This window comes from Ctenocephalides felis, unplaced genomic scaffold (assembly GCF_003426905.1).
Source record: "Ctenocephalides felis isolate EL2017-DRISC unplaced genomic scaffold, ASM342690v1 CF-g0.4_SCAFFOLD_03571, whole genome shotgun sequence".
In the NCBI taxonomy this organism is placed as follows: domain Eukaryota; kingdom Metazoa; phylum Arthropoda; class Insecta; order Siphonaptera; family Pulicidae; genus Ctenocephalides; species Ctenocephalides felis.
The window spans coordinates 42121431-42144926 of NW_020539725.1; the positions used below are offsets into that span (position 1 = coordinate 42121431).

The 23496-nt window shown below is 27.8% G+C and overlaps 2 protein-coding genes across 2 annotated transcripts in view; both read left to right on the plus strand.

Moving 5' to 3' along the window:
* The window catches only part of LOC113386771 (neurobeachin-like protein 1), a 119670-nt gene that overhangs the window by 62252 nt on the left and 33922 nt on the right, over window positions 1-23496 (plus strand). The gene's annotated exons all lie outside the window — the stretch shown is intronic.
* Window positions 18133-21926, plus strand: LOC113384737 (larval cuticle protein A2B-like). Its single transcript, XM_026622499.1, has 2 exons — window positions 18133-18147; window positions 21502-21926. Exons 1-2 carry the CDS (start codon window positions 18133-18135, stop codon window positions 21847-21849), a joined length of 363 nt encoding a protein of 120 aa, XP_026478284.1. The 3' UTR covers window positions 21850-21926.

Here is a 23496-nt window from a genome sequence, read left to right on the forward strand (position 1 = left end):
AGCAGTATCTTCAATAAAGAGGAGAATTTAATTTTGTAGGCGCAATTATCTGAAGAAAATAACATAAAATTATAAATAAAGTATTATAGATCAAAATTATATTTGTTATGTATTTTGTTATGATGCAGAAAATTGTTTATGGAAGTACATGTTTATCTTTGTATCTCTGGTTTCAATATAATTAATTTGGCCAAAAATGAAACTAAGGCAAAGACGCACTTCACTCAAAATGTTTCAAAACTTATTTCTTTCGTAATCATTGAAAAAATCAGTAAAATCTGTAATGTGAATTAGGAAAGGTTGCTCAATAACTTAGTATGATATCAATTTATATTACGAGTTCAACTGTCTCATGTATATTTTTTAGTCATTAGAAATGTATCAAAATAGTACTAATTCTAAATATTATGCAAGTAATTTATTTTATTTTCAGTTATGTACAAAGCTTAAAAATGCATTTAATTTTTCTAAATCAATATTACCTATAATTAAATTATCTTACATTAAAAATAAGAAATTTATCTACACTACAAAAGCAAATTTTGTTAAAAGTTCTAGTAATTTCTCGGATACATGCTGTATGAATTACATCAGATACAACTTGACCGACTTTTCAAAATTTTGTACAAAATCTGGGCGATCATTATCAATTGGACATGCAAGGTCGTCAATGGGTTTGTGGAATACTTAAATAATAGCTTGTAGTAATGATAGAATTACCTATATATTGTTGATATGGTAAAATATTACGAAATGATAATTGTTCAAAGAATGAAGAATATTATAAGAATGCAATTTTTAATGTTTTCTTCAAAACAGTCATCTTTGACGTCAGCCTTGTAGTTTGATACATCTGCAGATACTTATTATATATAACTAAGAGATGAATAAAAAAAGAGCGAAAAGTTAGACTAAAAGTTAAAAAAAATAGAGAAAAACTAGAAATTAAGTGATTATTCCGATTTGCTAAATTTATAACGCAAAAATATATTTTTAACAATAGTTAATCACCTCGTTTGCGCATTTTCGAGACAAATGAGTTATATGGTTAAATACAAATTGATTGATGACGTGATTTACTTGATAACTATTAAATTTTGATAACTAATATGTCTGATGTTCCCAAAATTACTTCATTTCAAAAGAAGATTTAAATTGTTAGCATTGTTAGCATATGTGTAACGCGCAAAATATAGTTAATTTTGAGTTCTACTTTTTGTACCATATAATGCAAATGTAAAATTAAACCATTTTCATTTTGCTGTTGAGTTGTTTATAACGAAATAATAATTGAATTTTTAAAAAGCTACGATTGCATGGTTGTAACTATTTGTCTATATTACATTAGCAAGAAATTCTGATAGCTTAGATTAGTAAGAAATACTGATACTGTCAATTTGAATACCAATCTTTATGAAATATGATATCAACTAATTTATGATAATTCATTCAACTTTATATATTATGAAATCAATTAACATATTGATCTAATTAATTGTCTAATTGGCAGTGAATTAAAAATAAAAAAAAATGTAGTGATTAAAATTGGTGAATGTCGGATAATGTTTTTCGTAGTCCATCGGAGAAATATTTGTGAGTAGTTTAATATATGTCATTTACCATCGCCAGTATTGCCAATTTCAGAATTATGTTCATTTTTTTTCTAATTGTGTCTGAATCTCCAGTTATTTGCTCTTCTCAAGGCAGCTACATTTGCAGCCACCAAACCATTGTTAGTCCCAGCATTTTCTCTAGAAACAACAGCTCTGAAACCATCTACAGGGTGGGCAGTGTAACGTACTGTTCTCATTGTTTGACCATCTGGCTCTAACAAGGAATAAGCCCCACGAACCATACCTAATAATAAAAAAAGCATGGGAATTAAAATTTATCTTCCACTGGGTCGAATTGATAACACTCCCAAACAGCACTACTTTAGAAGACTAATTAGTTGAAGCTTAAAATAATGAATAATGGATGTACTGCCCTAGGGTAGGTCTGTGAGCTGAGTTAAAACTCCAACTCGAATCAGGGAAGAATAGTGTGAGAGATTTTCCATTGCCATTTCACACCGCAGTGCCCGAGATGGGCTTATTTTCAATTGAAAACATATTTTGATTTAATTTTGCCCGATGTCAAATTGCCAGAGCGGGGAATCGAACGAGAGACTCTGTCCATACAAAGTCGACGCGTTAACGACCTTCGCCACGACGAACGAAGTTGAAGCTAAGAAGAATAAAATAGAAACAATATGCAGTTAATTTTTTTTATTAAAATCACGTTGCGTAGATTTTGATGTAGTCATAGGTAATATTACTACTAATAAATTTTTATAACTATTATTACTAATAAAATTTTAAATATTTTACTCTATAATCCAGCGAACGTATCATATGCAACTGATATATCTTGATGGTGAGATAGATGGTATGGGTCATATTATACATATTTAATAAAATTGGATCTATTTCTATAATCGTTTGAATATTGTATTACTTTTTTACTCTATTAATATGATTCTGGCATTTGTCTATTGATTTGTTATAATTATTTTCCTGCACCATTAAAAAGATTTGAGAGATTCTTGTCTATTTCAAGAAAATTAAATGCAAAGATTAAAGTTCTGCATTTGTCTCGATAAAATTTTGAAATTATTAATGGAGAACAAATTAATGGAGACAAATATGAAATTTAATATAAAGTTTTGAAGTAATAAATTAAATCGTTTTGATAAAATGGTAATTGATACGTCCATAGAAGTAACTTATTTTCAAGATGTAATAGTGTAATTTCAATTTCTTTTAATGATATTGATAATAATAAATATTGGCGTTAATTTTAATCAAGACTGATATTTTTTAATATTTTAAATTTTGATTCACATTATTTTTCTCGCTTTTGATGTCTTCAAACTTGACTATTTACGCATATGATTCATTTTTTGCTCATTAAGAATCAATTCATCCTGTTTTTTCGTTAAAATTACAATTAATTTAACAAGATATAAAATACTGACCATTTAAAGTATATTTTTGTAAATATACAAGTGAAAAGTCAAAACAATAAAAATTCCAGTGATTAATTCATTAATTAGGTGTACTTCACAAAAAACGACCATTAATTGGTAATTAGTTATTATGTCTAGACATTTCATATAATATTTGACTGCAAATTATTATTACAAGTGTAAATGAAGGTTGAATTAATGGAAGGTTTGGAATATTAATAAATTGTAAATTAAGGTATCTATATAATAATTACACGAATTAATGTTTATTAATCCAATCTAAATCATCATTAATAGGTAATCTAATTTGTGAGTACTTTGCGTAATCCCTTTGCAATCATTGCTGATTAAACGGAATTTTACGGATCATTATGTGTAATTAAGATAATAAATGATTGATCTGTGAATGATTTAAATTTCGACAAATCTTTTGGATTTAGAATTGTGTGTTTAGAATTGAAACTCTTTCTATAATAATTTTTTTTTCATCTTTAACTTCTTGTGTTGTCCACCAAAAGCATTATTGTGCAGAAAGTTAGTTTGCAAGTTTTCTTTCCAAGTGTTGGTTTGCAATATGAAACTACAAACATCCACTAAATTTATGGAAACGCTGTCAGGATTTTTTTTAAATCTTATATTTAATTATCTTAATAAATATAATTTTAAATTCAAATATTATTACCTGAGGCATCGCTCGTTTCTGTCTGCCATTTCGAATCGCCTGTACCATCAGTGTCTTCCACGTCGTAGGAGAAATTGTATTCGGGGGATCCGTCATTGTAATCGCTTTGAATCTGTAATTAATTAGAAAAAAAATTCTTCTTAGTTAAGGAAAGTGTATAATAACAAATGTAATTAATTTTTGACGTTTCCCCGTTATGCAAATTTATTATACCTTCAACGCTTGTTCGTTCACAGTATCCGCATTTAAAATATTTTAAATGATTTTGCTTTTGAAATAAAAGTCTTACATAATTAGATAGAAAATGATTAAATCAATAACATCTTTGCATACTATTGTACACAAGGTTTATTTGATGTATTCATATCTATATCTCTCAACGAAAATCGAATCATCATATAATTAACTTCCCGAAGGAGAAGTTTATGTTTTCATCAAAAAAATCTGGCTCGCTAATTTTATGTTTTCTTGACGTTTCAAGCCATTCTGAATCGAATGAGACCAAATTTGGAAAAAGTATATGTGTGTGTGCGTATGTGTGTGTGTGTGTGAACACATTTTTTGCCGTTAATCGACGTTTTCTCCAAAACGGATGAACCGATTTTAAAAATTTAAAAGCCGATCGATGTATCTCGATGAGGACTAGCTTTTCTGAGTTTTATGCGACGATCGGCCGAGCCGTCTTTGTAAAGTGCAGAAAAGTGAAAAAAAATTGTCCACGTTTTAGCCCGCAATTCTGAATCGATTTTGAAAATTCAAAAACCATTCAATAGATATTGGTTGAGAATTGTGCTGATTAGTTTTCGGTAAAGATCGGCCGGGCCGTTTCTTATAATAAAGTTAAAAAAAATCGACGATTTTTATGATTTTTTTTTGACGGTAGATACCATAGTCTTGTAGATCATACTAAAATATTACGGCCCTTCGACAAGCCGTTTAATTTTGAAAATTCTTCAAAGTTTGCAAAAATTAGTATCGTTTTTTTGACATTTGTCAAAATTAGACCTTTGATCGACGTTTTCTCAAAAACGCCTGAACCGATTTCAGAAATTTAAAAGCCATTTAAGGTATCTCAATTAGGACTATCGTTTGTCAGTTCTGTGTTTTCTTGTAATTTACTTGGTCTTACAGAACTTACTGAAATATTGCGGCCTTACGACAAGTAATTTAATTTTAAAAATTCATCAAAGTTTGGAAAAATGAGTGGTTTTTTGACGTTTGTTAAAATTAAAATTGGACAATTTACTTGGTATAACGATAGAGTACTTGGTCTTAATGAACGTACTTAAACCATTAAAATCCTATGGAAACCGGTTCAATTATGAAAATTATTGATTTTTGAAAATTTGCTTTTAGAAAATACTCCAAGTTAACGGGTTGTTTGTTTTCAATTATGTGTTATAAATCCACTCGGAATATTTTTAATCACTCATCATTTTTTTTTATTGATTAAGTCGATTATTTACACATATCGGGCAGTTCATGTAACTTGCCTCAAGGCAAAATACCAATACCAACTAATTAATTAAAATATTACAAATTAATTCAAATTTACGATGTTGTTTTCATTAGTTTTATTCCAGAATTAAATTTTTCAATCATCAAAAAAGTATCCAATTTCGAGTTTTTGGTTTTTCCTGCTTTAAATTACTGAATGATGATACAAGTGTCGAAACGTATATATGAAGAAGTAAAAATATTTTTGCATTCATAATATTTTTAAAGCTATATTTAAATTACATTAGATCTTGTAAATCATAATAGTCTATACTACTATATGTACTCGAAATTCTTTAAGTGTATGTACAAAAAACCACTTCGTATATTAGAATATAACTACTGTTTATCAAATCATTGTTGTTGTCTACAATAATAAAATGCTAGGTCGTCATAAGTACCTGTGTTTAGATTTTTTTATATGATAATGTACTAACCTGACTGAGATCATGAATAAACTGAGATCGTCTGGACCATGGCGATGCCTGATTTGGCGGCATGTTCGAAAAAATCACATAGGCATTGCTTTCATTTATAAATATCATTGCCAAGATTGCGATACATGTTGTTAATTTCTATAAAAAGAATTCCAAAACATATTAATCTATTTTGGTCATAGTATTTTATAACAAATTTAACACTTCATGTCAGAAAAAAATTGATATAATAATTTTTAGACAATTATTTAATACCTATTAAAATTTATTTGATATATAATAAGAAAAAAAACGTTGAACAATTTTGTATTTTTTGCAAAATCATTAAAATTTCATGAAAAAATGTTAATGTAATGTAATTTTAGTGATAGAAAATCTAGCACTACGTTTACCTTATCTTTTTGGTATAACATTTCGTATGTTAATCGTATCAACTTATGCATTTTCTTATTTTTGGCTTCGTTTTATATACTAACGTTGCTAATAATCCTGGAACATAAAATACACACCTAGTGTGTAAAATAATTTGATAATGGTTTATTCGTGCATATTAGATCTCAATTTGAAAACGTTGTCAAGAAAAGATTGTTCAACTACGGTAAAGAGAGTTTTATTAAATATTGAGTTAGGCACTTGTAATCATTAAAAATGTTTTGCTATATCTATTGTTCAAATTTAAAAAAGATCTGAAAACGTCAATCTAGTTTTAGACTGTTTATTGCTGACAATTATATACTTATTTACTGGTAGTTATCAAAAATATTGCACAATTATGCACTTGGCACAAAATCGAATATAATTTAATTTGCCTAGATGGCTTACGGTCGTATTTTTTTGAAACTGTTTTTAGTGTAATAAATTTATAACTATATTAGTATGTTGCATAATTGTGGGTGCTTTCTCTATTTTGATATGCAAGTTGTAATTTTTTTTAAAGCTTCTAATGTTAGCTATAACCCATTTAATACAAGTAAACATTCATAAAATTATTTGAAACCGTGTAAATTTACCGCGTCATTTGATTGTTAATAAAATTATTTATTTTATTGTGAACAATTATTAAATCAACATAAAATATTTTTTCACTTTTCTTCTCGAAGGCTACTATCACATTCGGTTTGAAATGAGTAGTAGAGTTTTCAGAACTTTATCTCCTTCAAGTTTGAGAAGTTGTTTTCCTATTGATCTATATAATATTTTTATAAATAGTCACATCAATTTAATATATACTTTCTAAGATTTTGTTTTCCATACAGCCGTTATTCATGTAAAGTCATAATATGAGACATTTATTATATCCGAAAGATTTATGTGCTCATACTAATACATGAAAATTATAGAAAATTCGATTGATTTTTGACAGTATGGGAAATTTAAATAATATTTGTGTATTATTAACTTTTTTGATATGGTTATAATACAAAAATATTTATATATTAGATTTATTTCATGTGCATTTGAATATATTTTGCGCTCTGTTATCGAGCAATTATTATTTCTGTGAGTATTTGTGGTCGCATATCATGCAGGGATAAAATTCTTTAAGCGTGAAAGCATTTTAAACTAAAAATAATTAAATTTTCATACATTACTAAATTCTTATTAACAAATGTTAAAGATTAGATAGTTAGAAAATCTAGACGTCAGTGCCTTAAGGCAAGTTTCAAACTTCAAATAATCGACTTAATAAGAATTGATTTTAGCAAATTCTACAGTTGTTCCAATTATTCCAAGCTCTGATATTTTTATAAATTTAAACCACTCAAGCGATTCAGAATGACTTAGCATGTCGAGAACACATAGCAAATAGGAGTTTAAATTTTAACATCATTCAAGTTTTATCTAAATCTTCTAAAAAAAATTAACAAGCGTTTCAAAAGCTCAAGCACACACATATTAGGTTGTCAAATATCTCCCTTCCGCTTTTTTGCTCTTGGTTTATAATACAAAAAGGCGGAAGGGAGATATTTGACAACCTAATACTTTTTCTCATGTTGGTGTCAAGCGATTCAGAATGACTTGAAATGCGGAGATCATATAGCAAATACGATTTTAGACTTCAACATCATTCAAGTTTTATCAAAATATTCTATAATTTTTTTTAAAAAGTTCTTTGTCAAAAGCTCAGACACACACATACTTTTTCTAATGTTGGTGTCGAGCGATTCCGAATGACTTGAAATGCCCAGAAAACAAAAATATTTGCTAAATAGGAATTTTTGGATACATCTTCATAATTTCTCGATCATTTTTAATATTTTACTTCTAGTATCATTTTTTCTAAGATTTCTTTTATAAATGAAGAAAACCAATTAATTTATTAAACAGTATTTTGTTAATTTTTTATTAATGATATATTTGCGCTTTGGGTTGGTGTTTGCTAGATTTTTCCAACCGACCTGATCTCCGAAAGAAATACTCGTTAGTATTTAATATTAATTATCGAACAGTTTGAAACAATTTAAAATTAATTATTGAAAATTAATATATTTTTTGTCATTCACAAGACAGAGATTATTGATGAGTTTTTATTTACTGTAAATACGAATAATACATACAATATTTATCCATATATTACTTTGCACTTTTATACAAAAATAAACACTCATTATCGGTCGCTAGCTTTTTATGTGTGATTCCCACTAGGTTAGATACTTTTTTACATATATTATACTTATTTTTCAACTACTTTCGAAATTTTCATTGCTATCTTTATCAAAATTTTTATTATTCTCTTTTTTTTTAATTTTAATTGGTTTGATTGATCGTTGTCACCTCTCACGTCCAAGTATTGTTGTCATCGTTATCAATTTATCTCAATGAAAATTAATTAAACTAAATATTTCTGATACTAATAACTGATCCCCAAAAAAAATTAGATCCCCATGAGTTCAATTTTAGGCATCTATTTAAATCGATTATTTTTCTGAAAGCTATATGTGGCAACTAGACTTACAATTTGTAGCAGGTGTTGCAATATGTTCAAACACATTTTGTAACCGTGTATTTTCATGCAATTAATTAAAGCACGTCTTAATTGTTATACGTGCAGTACAGAATATCCGCTTCCTGTTCACATATGTGGAGACATGTTCGCAAGTTTCCTCTCTCAGTTAATAATGCGTACCTCTAATAAATTTATTTTATAAATGTCATATAATAACTTTGAACTTATATTGGATTCTGCGGTTAGGTTTCCTTACGCCCTTTATTATGACTTTTTATATTTTTCATATCTTTTACATTGGTTGTAAACAGTAATTATTAACATTTTAACATATAAACAATTTGCTTTTGCCAGAAAATTCAACTTGCAAGTTTTAGGTTTTCTCAACATTTTAAGTCATTCTGTATGGCTTGAGATTAAAATTGAAAAAAAAAATGCGTGTGTGAGTCTATGTGAACCGAGCTGTATTCGTCGAGCTTAGGAAATTTTAGAAATCGTTGAAAAGACTGTTGGTAAAAAGCACTATATTTTTGACATGCCTATTTTTTATGCCATCTTTCCACGTCTTTATAACTGAAGATGCTCAAATTTTTATCTTATCTTTTTTACTTGATGTCATATCTTTTAGTCAGTTATAGATTAAAACTAGCTGTAAGTAGAATTCTGTCTTAAGGCAATTAAGGCATCGTGCCTTGAGGGAAATTGCTGGAACTTCCCGTTCCGTAACGAGATGTTCGAGGAATATTAAATGTTTTAAAATAGATATTATAAATATTGTAACATCGTCTAATATTTATAAGAATTACATAAACTGAATTGGAAAGTTGAAATTATTTGTTTAAGGTATATTAGAACAGAATTAAAATAGAAATCTGAATTATTTTCGATATACAAAAAAAAAAATTAAAAAAAAAATTCAAAATTTTTTTGAAAAAAAAAAAATTGAAACAAAAATTGTTTTTTCCAAAATCAATTATTTTGTTAAAACAAGCAGAAAGTTCTTTGAATCATTCAAATCGGACGCTTAGTTCCCTCAAAAACTACCATTTTTTGCACAATTAGCTCTGTTTCTCCGAAACCGCTGGCCCTGCCTTTGCCATAAACTAATCACCACTTCTCCCCGTCATTACAAATTGAATGTTTTTTGGATCATTCAAATCGGATGCTCCGTTCTGTCAAAAACTCAATTTTTGTTTTCTGCACTCTTGGCTTTTTATCTCCATAACTGCTGGACCTGCCTTTGCCAAAAACTAATCAGCACATCTCCCTATCGATAGGAATCAAATGTTTTTTGAATCATTCCAATCGGTTGATCCGTGCGCCCGAAAACGTGGACGAAAAATTGTATTGTATTGTACACACATACATCCATTTTTTCTGAAGTATGCCAAAATGTTCAGAAACCTTCAAAAAGTTGAGAAATGTAAAAATTTTCGATTTCGATTTTTGGACGATTACAATAACTTACCCTACGGGAAGTTAAAAAAGAAATGTGTGAACAACTGTCGCAAGTTGTGAATGTTCGGAGAAATTTATGGGTGAATTAATTGATGATTAAGATTGAATTTGCTTTCTGTGTTGAATTTACATTAACTAATTTGAAAGAAATAAAGAAAAATGAAAAAAATATTAGAAAAATTAATTGCCATGTCAAAAGAAGTAGTATGCATATAAAATTATAGTATAAATATTATAATTTTGATAATTAATCATCAATTATTTTATAGTACGAAAATTGAAAAAAAAGGCAAAAATCACACTTTTGAGAAATTTAGACACGGATTCTACAGAACCTTATCTATGTTAGTTCCTGGGATAATATGATTATTAATATATAGTCTGAAATTTATATTATAAGTAATTCAAACTAATTTTATGTGATTTGAAAATCACAAATTTATTATTTAGGAAAGAAAACTAAATACAGTAAAATCGATGAGTGACAAAAATCAGATATTTCTGGAAAATTTTCAAAGAAAATATTACGGGATTTATGCCTTAGTTCACAATACCAATGAAACTATTTCTAAAAATACAGCATCATAGAAGGTATTAAAATGTTAGCAATGTAAAACGTAGGACCAAATAGGATAGAACAAATTTATAAAAGTCACTTGGTTTTTTATTATAAATTTTGTAATGTACTCTTTTATTTATTAACTATATTAATTTCATTTATTTATTGATTAAGTTCAAACAAACATTTTAATCACTAGTATTGAACCACCAGATTCAAATTTCAATCAGCATTTTATTTATTTTTGGATTAATATAAATTTTTATAACAAAAGGTTTGAAATGTTGGTTATCAAGCGGATTCAAATTTTAACCAGGTGGATTTTAATAGAAGCCGCAGCATGGCGTAGCCGGGTATGCTAGTACATGCATATAATTTACTTATTTTTTCTATTGTGAAATCGATAGATAAATTATCTACAATTTATTCAGCCAAACAAGGAGAAGAAATACGAAAAGAACCTCCGTTCTTTGGAAATCATACGTTTATCAACCTATAATCACATATTTATGAATATTCATTTTGTGAACAACTTTCATTTCAATGCCATTACTGAGTTTGAATTCACTATTAAATCTTAGATTTTATTTTCACAGTTACATTTTGTTTTGAGTTATAATTTAAATTAGGTAAAGTTTATAAACTTAAAATGGAAACTTCATTAAAAGTCTGAAATTCACGTGGAAATGGTAAAATTATTTTATAGACTGATCCACCATTCCAAATTCGATGATGTCGAAGTTTAGCGATTCAGTTTATTCTAGTTCTTAGTTATATTTGTTATTGGTATTGTTGAACATATTTCATAGGCACTACATACTTTTATTTTTCAACTTTATGTAAATAATTCATATAATTTCACTGGTATAACCGAGAACAAATCACACACTGACACTTCTTTATACTTTATATAGATTAAATATTGAACTTATTAAGTAATTTCTATATTTGATATTCAATTATTTAAACCACCGTTAGGAATGTTATCTACCTAAAATTAATTCACTTAAAAAATTTAATACTATTTTAATTTAGTTTCCTATCTAAAATTAGTTCTAATTATAACTTAAAATCAAAAGTGCAATCTAAGTTAGTTCTAAAAAATTAAAGAATGATCTATAATTTGAATAATTTCGAGACTTTGTATAGCCTAGTATTATCTGGTGCAATCCTGCTTTCCCCTTTCGTTTCATAATGTTTCTTTTGTTCACTTCTTTAAATTAATGCAAATTATATGCAATTTATCAAGTACACTTTGCAAGTATTCAAATTTTTTATCACATAAATTATCTAAGTGTTAAAATTCACATATGTAAAGTGATTTTGCAAAGGCATAAACCTAAAAGTGAGGAATAGAATAAATTAGATTTTTCTTTTGTTTAGGAAAAGATCTAATGGATTTTTTTTATTACAACTAATTCTATTTAATATGATAGATAAAGATGAATTTATATATAGTGTAAATTGAGTAATACTTTCTTTACACTTTTGTAAGGGAGCCATATTCGTGATTTAGCTAAATATTTCATGATAATAAAAGAAACTTTTTAAAGTTTGAATTAATGTATTATGTTAGTCATCTAACTCAATCTAAATTTAATCAATTAGCTAAAAATGGTTAAATATTGAAACTTTTATATTTATAGTCTGATTATAACTGGATTACACCTACATTCTATAACTACGATAATTTAGATATGGAGGCCAACGACAAGAGGAGAGGCTTTGAATCTTTTAGAAAAATATAGTATATACTATATAGTATAGTACTGAAAACTTCAATTATGAAAATTCTGTACATAGCAATTATGTGGATACTATTCTTAAAAATATCTAGAAAATAGGTATATATAGACACAAATTCTCTAGAAAACTTGTTAGGTTTCAACATCATTAGACATATTTTATCAATAGCAACTATATTTCAAAAATATTATGAGGTAAAATATATTGTGTTTATGGTCATTAATGTGATTTGAAGATACATTAAATTAGTTTTAGCAATGTTATTCTTAATTTATCATAATTTCCTATCCACAAGCTAAGTGATTCAGCTAAATAGAAACTGTTTTTTAACTTCCCGTAGGGCAAGTTATAGTGATCGCAAAAAAATCGAAAATCAAACTTTTCATATATCTTTACGTTTCAAAGGTTTCTGAATATTTTGGCATGCCTTAGAAAAAATGAATGTATGTGTGTGTGCGTGTGTGTATGTGTTCGGATACAATTTTTTGTCGACTATTTTGGAAACACCGATTAACCGATTTGAATAATTCAAAAATATTCGATTTGTATTGATAAGGAGACGTGCTGATTAGTTTTTAGCGAAGGCAGGTTTAGCCGTTCCGAAGATATTGGGCAAAAAGTGCCAAAAACGGTAACTCAGTTTTTAAAAGAACGAAGCGTCCGATTTTAATAATTCAAAAAACATTTTACAAGATGAAGAACTGATTAAATTTTTATGCAGGCAGGTCTAGTAAAAAAAATGCAATTGGCGGTCAAAAATGATCATTAGACATATGCACATCAAATTATCAGATATTTTATAGAGATTTTAACAATGAGTATACATTTTGTTTACATTCCTATGGGTTCCGTACCAATTTTTATCCGTTAGACGGCGACGCGTCGCTTACGCGCTTCGATATTTCGGCTCTATGCAGTTAAAGCAGATTGCTTTGAAAAAAAGTTCAGAATTTCAAAAATATTTCAAAATAATTTTTTCTTCAAAAAGTCTTTTTTTTTTTCAAAAAAAAGTGATTTTTGTCAAAAATTTATACTTTCTCAAAAATCTAATTTTTTTAGAGTAAATTTTTTTCAAAAATGTTAATCATTTTAAAAAAAATAATTTTTGGTACGGGAAGTACCAGCAATTTGCTTAAGGCACGATGCCATGCTCCCCACTAGCTTTATTTTATCTTGTAAATATCGATTTATCTTTCATCTTTTAAATACCTGCTTCGTATATTATGAGACCTATTTCCCAGTGTGTACTTTATCAATAAAGTCGATCTATTACTTCTTTTTACCCTTTTTTTATTTCTAGAAACGTTATATCTTACTGAATTCTGAACTCTATATTATTAAAATTAATCGAAGCGTTTAAAATCTGTATACCATATGCAAATTATTGCAACAGTTTGAGATGTAAAAGTATTCTTTAAGGTTTACAAACTAAACCCATGCATAAGTTATCGATTCTTGATGTTATCAATAGCATTACCGTGTAATATGGGTTAATACAATATGACAACTAGTTGAACATTCTGGTACAAGCAAATGTCGTTGTGTGAGGTTCAGCATGCGATCAGCACGACATTTGCACAAAGACCTCAGAGCAGACACGATCCGGTTCCACGGGAAACTACTATACTAGGTAATCCATATGGATTACATCACTCCACATGTAATCCCGCATCAGTTGTAAGGCGAACGGAGCTTCTTCATCGAAATAAACCGAATTATATGAAAACGACAACATAGCCCAATCGATATTTAACAATAAACCCAATAAACCTGTCTAAGGTAGAATTAAAAGCATGTGACATTGGGTTTTAAGGAAACTTGTTTGTAGGTACTTTCCTTTTAATATGATTTAATTTGGAGAAAGTATATATTTATTAAAATACTAGCTGACCCGGCAAACGTTGTTTTGCTAAGTAAGGTATGATAAACAATTTCTAGAAGTAAGGAAACTAAACAATTTCTAGAGAATCAAAATATTAATACTGTAAGTGTATAAGGATGTGTTGTTTGAATGCTTTATACAATGAAGTATTATAAAAACAATAAACCCCATTAGTTTGTCTATATTTTGTCAGTACAATCAAACTGGAAGATTTATACACTTTCTATAGAAAACATAGTATAACCATCCAAGTCGTTTTCGGTCTTTCGACTTATTGATTACGTTTCAAGGTTTTCAGATTCTTTTTGGATTCTGGATTTTGTTTATAATTGTAAATAATACTACTGAGCTTATAAAAAAAATTCAAATTTCAGTGAGGAGAGATAGAAAATGAATTAAGTATTTCTTCTTTGACCTGCTTTTTGAGAAGTTTCAAGTAACATTCGATGAATTAAAGTAAATTTAATAAAGGGCAAGGCACAAAGGTCCAATTTGACTTTGAGCAAATATTAATGATATTATATAAATTAAACCAATTATATCACAACAAATAACACATTTCAAACGAATAATTATCTGACTACGTTCAGTAAAACTGTCAGCTACTTCATCATTGTAAAAAGGTGCTTTTTGCTGTCTTTCAAAAATTTGTTATATAGACTTTTTTACCCTATAGGCGGAGTAACTTGAAACGGCCAGGTGACAAACACTTATTTTAACTTTATAGGTATTTTACAAAACAATTACATTTTTAACTAATGCTAAGAAACTACCAACGGAAGAAAATACTTCTATTATGGATTTTCAAAGATTACCGTTTATCTCCCAATAGCAAAGTCATAAGAATCAAGGTTATAGCTGGTTATACATCTTTTTCCCTCTACTTTCAAATATTGTTGTTAAACAATGTTTAAATTTAGTGGTTTTTGACACACCGGTAGTGGACTTTTTTAACCCCGGACTTTCATATATTCTTCTATAAATTCTGGGAAATTATAACTGGGAAAATGTTATTCGACAAATTGACCCTTTGATCGATCCCAAATTTAGGTTCTGAATTGAAATAATATGAATAAAAAATAATATAATCTAGAAAATGTTTTATAAACACCAATGAGTATATAATTATACAAATGAGATCTTTCAGAGCACCTTGTTTGAGACAAATATGATTTGCATAAAGAGTGCTACAACTCCAAAAAATGCATTTTCGTATTAGCATTGTGAAAAAGTTGATATTTTGAGTTTCTAGTAACTCTTCCGGCCTGTTTAATAACGTTTTTGTGTAAAAGAAAAACCTACAAACAGAACTACTTACTACAATTTATTCACAATTAAATAATATTCACGTAAAACATTCTATTAAACGTAATTTCACGTTTTAGCCACCGTCCATTGTTTTATTCAAATTACACTTTTACAAAAAAATTCAAATTAAAAATGTAAAGTTTCTACGCGATTTTGAAATAATATCTCACCTTTCCGACAACCTACTGATTAGCACGAATTTTTCAAGACTAAGACTGGCTAAATCGGTTTCGCCGTTTTCGAGTTTTACTAGATCATTTGATCGTGAGCTCCATTTTTATATATATGATGTTGGTAAGTGTTTAAAATGTAAGTTTGAACTAAAACTTTTGGCACTATAATATTTTAATTTTTGAGATTAAATTGATAATATTACTAGTAAAGTTAAAATCGTTTGACTGGCATACCCAGCCTCGCGTTGCGACGGCCCTTATTAAAATCCACCTGACTGAAATTTGAATTAGTTTGACAACCAACATTTCAAACTCAATCATAAATCAATTTATTCATAAATTTCCCGGAACATTAACAAACATCATTTTTGGCATTTGTTTTAAATTCATAACCGTCCAAATTTATTTAAATTTGATAAATTTTATTATTCTGTATCTAAAATGTGATTTGTAATATCGTCTATAATATCAGTTGGAATAATTAATGTATTTGTTTCTATTTGAATTCGCTAAAAATATTCTTTTGACCTATCAAAATTTTGTTTATGATTAAAATTAATTTTGATATTGAACTATAAACCTATCTAAGGTAGAAATTAGAAGTTTTTGACGTTGTGCTTTAAAGAAAAGCGATGATGATTTCCTCTTAACAAATATGTTTCTTTGAATTTCTGAAGAAGTTAAAGTCTGAAGAAGTTAAATAATTTTAGATTGAAAATTTTAAAGACTAAACTATTTGAATTTTTGAAGTCAAATTGAAAATGTTGTATTACTAGATATGAAATTTTGAAAATTCACATATATTACACCCGATGAAGAAAGCTAATAGCTTTTTTATACTTATTTCAACTGCTATCGTAATATTCTATAAGCTGCTGTGTATGAAATTTACTTCTACATCAGTTTTTGGTAACCTGATTGTAACCCAATAGTTAACCTATCCACATTTTAATGATTTTATTAGTACATTTTTCTATAATATACCTATTATTCACTAATTAGATGCAGAAATGCTCTAGAAAAGCTATTTACACTTAGAAACATATTTTAGATCTATATATGTAAGTGGTAATGGATATAGCTAAAACTAAAATCTGAAAGTCAATTTGATACAATTTTTGAGTGTTTAATTATATATGTAACCTGGTAATGGTTGGACCAGAATTAAGAAAAAAATTTTGAGCTAATAAATTGACTGTTAAAAATAAAGCGATGAGTCGATAATTTCAATCGGCTGATCTTCTCCACGAAAATGTATCAGAAAACTCAATGTATATTCATAAATACAACCCCATCTTTACTTAAATATGCTAATGTAATTAAAAATTATCTATCTATTATTTATTTGACTTTTAGCAAGTAAAAATAAATATAGGGTTCGCCAGAACTATTTAGTTCGACAAAATTTTGATTTTAACTATTATGATTTTTTTTTTATTCATTGCAGATTGCAAGTTGTGAGCTTTTAACCTAGAGCTTCGGTCAAAACTGTTACTATTTTTCAGTTGTTGTGGTTAAATTTGATTATTTTGTTCATTTAAATTTAGGAACCGTAATCGTGAATAACAATTCTAGAACCACCAATTTAATTGGGATTGCAAGACGGTACAATTCTTGTCAACTTTATACTGATTGTGAGTGAAATGAATTTTTTTAATGTTTTTACTGTCACCTTACCGTAACGTCAAGCCATACTGCAGCTTGACGCTGAGTTCGATGGCACCCTTTATAATTTGTTTTATTTTATTTAATGTCTATTTCCTTCAGAATTACATATGCTTTCTTGTTTATGTTTGTAAGTACTTTTTTATGAAATTTATTTGTAATTTTATTAACAAGTAGATATATTATTCTTCAAGCATCTAATGCAAAGAAAATGTTCCAACGAACTGATTCCAACAATTACGTTGTAGGTTAATTACATTTTTATCACTTTTTAAAGTTATCTGCATTGTACCATGAAAATTGAATAACAGCAAATATCACTATTATATCACAACATTCAACCGTCGCGACCTGAAGACTTCGTCTTCTGCGAAACGAAAGCGAAAGTTCTTCTTTGCTCTCATTCACGTACACTGCGTTCTGACGTCCCAAAAGTAGAACCAAAGCAAGTCGTACTAACCGATTTGTTCCAACTTGATCTCTTTAACCATTCTATACACGATCGATGCCTCAATTTAATTTTTCGTTGGTCAATTCGGTTTTTATTTTGGCAGTGCATTTAATTTCTTTTCGATTTTGGCATTCCGGGCACGGATGGCACACGAGGCGCATCCCTACCAGCGGACGATTCGCGCGAAATCACAAAAGTATAAGTTGGCGATCGCAAAGACGATTCTTCACAAACGACTGACGTGTTCGATTTGATTCAACTTTGTGCTAACGACCTGGGTTTTGTGTTGGTTTTCAGTGTGTTTTTAATAAAAGAAAGAAATGGCGACACAAAAGGTAAGTGATAGTGATTCTTTCTTTTTATGATATAATATCGCTGATAGAAAATTGTATTATTTTGAGTGTGTTAAGTCAAATATTGGCAGCATATTTTTCCCAAGTAATAAATATTGTAATTTTGAAAGAAAGTGAGAGACAGTAGATAGATATAGTAAATTCTATTGATCTTTTTGTGATTTGTAAATAGAATTATCTACCTCCAGAAAATTGCACACAATAGAGCTATATATGCATAAATAATTAATTATTGAAATTTTCACATTCACTTCGACTACATGATTGTTATATTTTTCTAAATTTAGATTAAAAAAAGATTTAAATTAAAATATAAGATTTTTTGGTTGGCAAATGTATTCGTTTAAGTTATATTATCACTATGGAGCTGTTAATGTAATTAAACTACTACATTTATTTATTTATTTTTACTCTTACTATATAGCCACATTTCTACCCTACATACCTTAATAACTTATGTATATTTTTTTTTCTTCTTCTTTCATACTATTATTTTTACATTTCAAAATTTCTTTATTTTTCTCATTTTTTTTAAATTCAGGATCATATGTTTAACTGTCTAAATTTCTTTTCCTCATCCATATATTGCGCATTATCATTAACAACATCTATTTTATGTAGAGAAGTTAAGCAAAACCATGATTGCTTCTTATTTTTATCAATAAATTGGTAATTTATATTTAAGGTCACTGAATCATGATTTTAAATTTAATACACTTAAAACCACTACTATTTGAATTTAATCCATTCAAAATACAAATTTTATTTGATTTTATATAATGGCATCTTGGCTTGCACATTTTTGTAATTTTGTAGTTGGTTTCTTTTGTAATTCGTGTTGTAATTCAATAATTAAATACAAGGGGTATTTGATTACTACAATTACTAATAAATTAAATTCAATAATACCTTTATTGTCTCATAACATAATTTTTTTTCACCTTAAACTTTCTTGTGAATGACTAGAGAAGAAGGTGATTATAATTATTTTTCTTTTAATGATCACATTTTTCTTTGCTTTCTGACTCATCGGTTTGGCAAATAATTAATTAACTTTTGCGTAATTCATGTAATGTCTAATTAATAATCAATATTATATTAACTATTTAGGGATATTTATCTTTCTACCAATTAATCATGTTGATCAGACTTAGTAGATCCAACTAGAAATCAAATTTAATATTTGCTAAGTCGCATTTCTTTCAGAATGTTTTTCAATTGGTCGGATCATGTCGGATAAAACTTTTTTATTTTATTAAATTATTAAAAACTAGATTTTATCCATATCAATCTTATATCAATTTAAATTGAATTTAATCAAGTCATAATATAAATTTTATTTGACTCTATACAATGACATTTTGGTTTGCACGTTTTTGTTATTTTGTAGTTGGTAAATTCAATAAATAAATATAAGGGGTATTTTATTAAAACAATTACTATTTATAATTTAAAAACATTTTTATTGTACCATAATATAATTTTTCATACCTTCAACTTTTATTCTCTCGGCATGACTTGAGAAGAAGGGTGATTGTAACTATTTTTCTTTTAATGATCACATTTTTCTTTGCTTTCTGACTCATTGCTTTGGCAAATAATTATTTAACAAATTTTTCGTAATACATACATGTAATACCTAATCAAAAATCAATATTATATTAAAGGTTTAAGGATATTTATCTCTCTCGCAATTGATCATGTTGATCAAAATTAGTAGATCCAATTAGAAATCTAATTTAATATTTGCTAAGTTACATTTCTTTTTAAATTTCTTTGTATTTTAAGTGCCATATATAATTTTTTTTTCATCATACATAAGACTTTTTATTTTATTAAATAATAGAAATTTTTATTTAATCTTATACTTCTGCTAAGTTGATATTTTTCAATATTTAGTGCTGGTGTGCAACATCACACCATTCACATGTTATTACATTTTACATTATTATTTTAAATAGCTGACAATAAAATTAGTTTTATTACCAATATTTATTTCCTATGCTTGTGTTCCTGATATGATGAGATCACTGATTTATAATCACCTCATTTAAATTGATCATCGGAATAATTAGCATATCTAAATAACTGATTTGAAGAGCTTGACCTTTTTTCCGCTCGTTTCTTCGTCCAGATGTCCTTCGACTAAAGGGGCTTCCATAGCATTTCCTTTCACCGCCGGCATTTCTGATATTTCAACTTGTATCATTATAATTGGTTCTGAGAAATAAAAATACTTTTCCTATTGTATATAAAATATACGAAAGAAAGGATCAGTTTCATAACAGAAAGTTATTGCTTTTAATATCAATAACATTACAATTACATCCAAAACCATTAAATGTTTTTATCAAATTTTTGGTCGTTATTTTGCTGAAGATTATGAGTAATTTCAAGTGTTTATTTGAATTATTTAATTTAATTATTTACTTCTTTATTTTTATATTTTCTTAAACATCGCATCTGCATTTTAATTTCGTATCACACAGTGTTGGGAGAAAGTTGCACGCATTTTAATCAATTAACAGTTAATTTATTGCATAAATTATACCAGGAATAAATTATTAATATTAAACTCTACGTGTTATGAATTAATGATATTATGTTTTATATGAAATATTTTGATAGCATTTAAGAATCTTTAGCAGATTTTATTCAAACCTTATATTATAATTAACTTACATATTCGAAACTTTAGAAAGTTTGGGAAAATATGATATAATCGTATATTTGACATTAGAATTTTTATTTAAATTCAATGCCACAATCGTGTGATGTAAATGCAGCGTGACATGCAACAAGAGAGGTTACGACATATTTCATTTACTTAGTAAAGTATTACTAAACTGTATATGAGAAGGTTACTTAATAAAATTGTTATTAGCGTCAGTGTCCCTCAATTTGTTTTGATGCTATATGTTTACAACTTTAATTCAATACTTTCAATGATACTTTATAATAATATATATTTGCCAACCGCAAACACCAATTGGGAAGTCAACTTTCCCAACCAATTTTTATTTGCCTAAAGCTCACTCAGTTTTTTCACTATGAACTTGAAACAGTGGTCACATGTTTGTAACATGTGCAACAGAAAATTTATAAAAAAATCGATTATATTTGATAAGATATACGTTGTCCTCTAAAATCCAAATACTATAGTCCAAAAAAGTTACCTTTTGTACTCACTTCGCTTTTGATAGGTTTTCCAAACGCTGCCAATAAGACTATCGTATATTTTTGTGTAAAATTGAGTGATATAATTTCTACATCGTTAATAAAACATAATAATCATACATATAATCAATTATTACCAATTACAATTATCAATTGTAGTTCATTTTCTTCACTGCCTGTGCTCTCTGCATAATCTCCCTACGACTGACCAGTGCCGGAGTTCTCCCGGCAATTGCTCCGGTTGCTCTAGCCGTGGACCCGGATTCGGATCCTCATCCTCAATACACATATGCCTATGATGTCCGAGATTCTTTAACTGGAGACTCCAAATCTCAACATGAGAGCAGGGATGGAGATGTAGTAAGAGGCAGCTACTCATTGTTGGATGCTGATGGTCTTCTCAGGACAGTGGTGTACACTGCAGATCCAGTTAATGGTTTCAATGCTGTAGTACAAAGAGCTCCACCTTCTGATGCTCAAGTTGCTGCTCCTGTTTTACATCATTAGAAGAGTAGATGTAAAAATATTTGTGCTCATAAAAGAAGAGATAAGATTTTTTGCAAGATTTTTGAAATTTAGCCTACGGAGACCAGGATAAGGAGCATACTAATCATCGAGTGCTTCATGTATAGAATTCGTTGGAAAATGCCAATAGGATTCATAATGTCGTGTTGTGCTGACCTTTATAGCAGTAATTTTTGCTTATTTCGTTATTTTAATATTTTTCAATATAAACCATCTGAGTGCCAAAAGCAAATATGAATTTAACCTTCAGTACCAAATCAACATCAGTATTATATAAAAATGATTTGGAAATAAAATTTATTATTTTTGTTGAAATTCATATACGCCGGGGTATTACTAAAATTGCTAAATGAGTTATCTATTATTGTTATTAAAACATCTTTTTCAAATATCATTGTCACAATTGTAGAGACACAAATATTTTTACCACAATACTGATCCAGATATCGTCCTGTTGATTTAAATTTATACAGACGATGGTCTTGTTTCTTATTTGTTGTATTTCATTTTTTATGTTCACAACAAAGTGATGTGCACTACATATAGAAAAAAGGATCTACCTAATTTTTATTTCAAAAATTTCGCTTGCAGCAACAACAACTGTATCTTTTATAATTGGATTGTGTTCAGATTGTGTTCAGACCTTTTATCCACCCAGAAAACCCCTCTTTCGATGTTTCTCATGTTTGTTTTCAATTTCTAGCGATGTCAGTGCACATTTCATGTTGTTTAATTTATATAATGATTAAATTAGTAGCCCTAAGCAAAACCAAATATAAGTATTAATATGACTGTTTTGTTATTAAATTTTAAGATTATTTTTGTACTATTTAGAATAAACAATTGAAATTTATCTGTTTATTACTTATATGAAAATATTTGTACGTAATCGATGAAGAACATATGGATTAGGGTGGTCCTTACTATGGATATTTTTGAATTTCCTTGCTCCCAAGTGTTCAAATGCTTCCAAATTGATAAAAACCAATTTCCTGAAAGTTTTAGCTCTTAATATTCAATTCAATCAAATTTCGTATGGAAATAGTATGAAAAAAAATTTTAAAATTTATAAAAAATTAAAAGTAAAAATTTGTGTCATTTTTTATTGAAAATTCGACGCTCAACAAAATTTTTGAAATTTTTTTCATGCTATTTACATAAAAAACTTTGATTGAATTGCGCTCTATCTAAAAGACAATATTAAGAGCTAAAACTTTCAGAGAATTGTTTTTTAATGCCCATATTAAGGACCATCGGATTTATTTGGAATCATAATGATTTTTGTGTTTTTGGGCTCTGAATTTAGAAGATCACTCACAGGAATACATTTTTAAATCATATAAAAAAATGTAAATATAATTCCATAATATTTCGAATAACCATTAGGACTTATTGGCTATGTCTGATGAAAAAATACTACTAAATCAATTTTATTTATTTTCACACTGTTTTATTTTTTTGTATTTAATATATATATTTATAATATCTCGAAAAAATTTACCAAAAAAATGTTAGTTTCCTTGCATAAAACTATTCGTTTTATAACTTTTGATATTGCAATAAATATCAGATCCGATATTGCAATCAAATCTATGTTGCATCAATTTATTCCAGATTTTTTTTTAAATA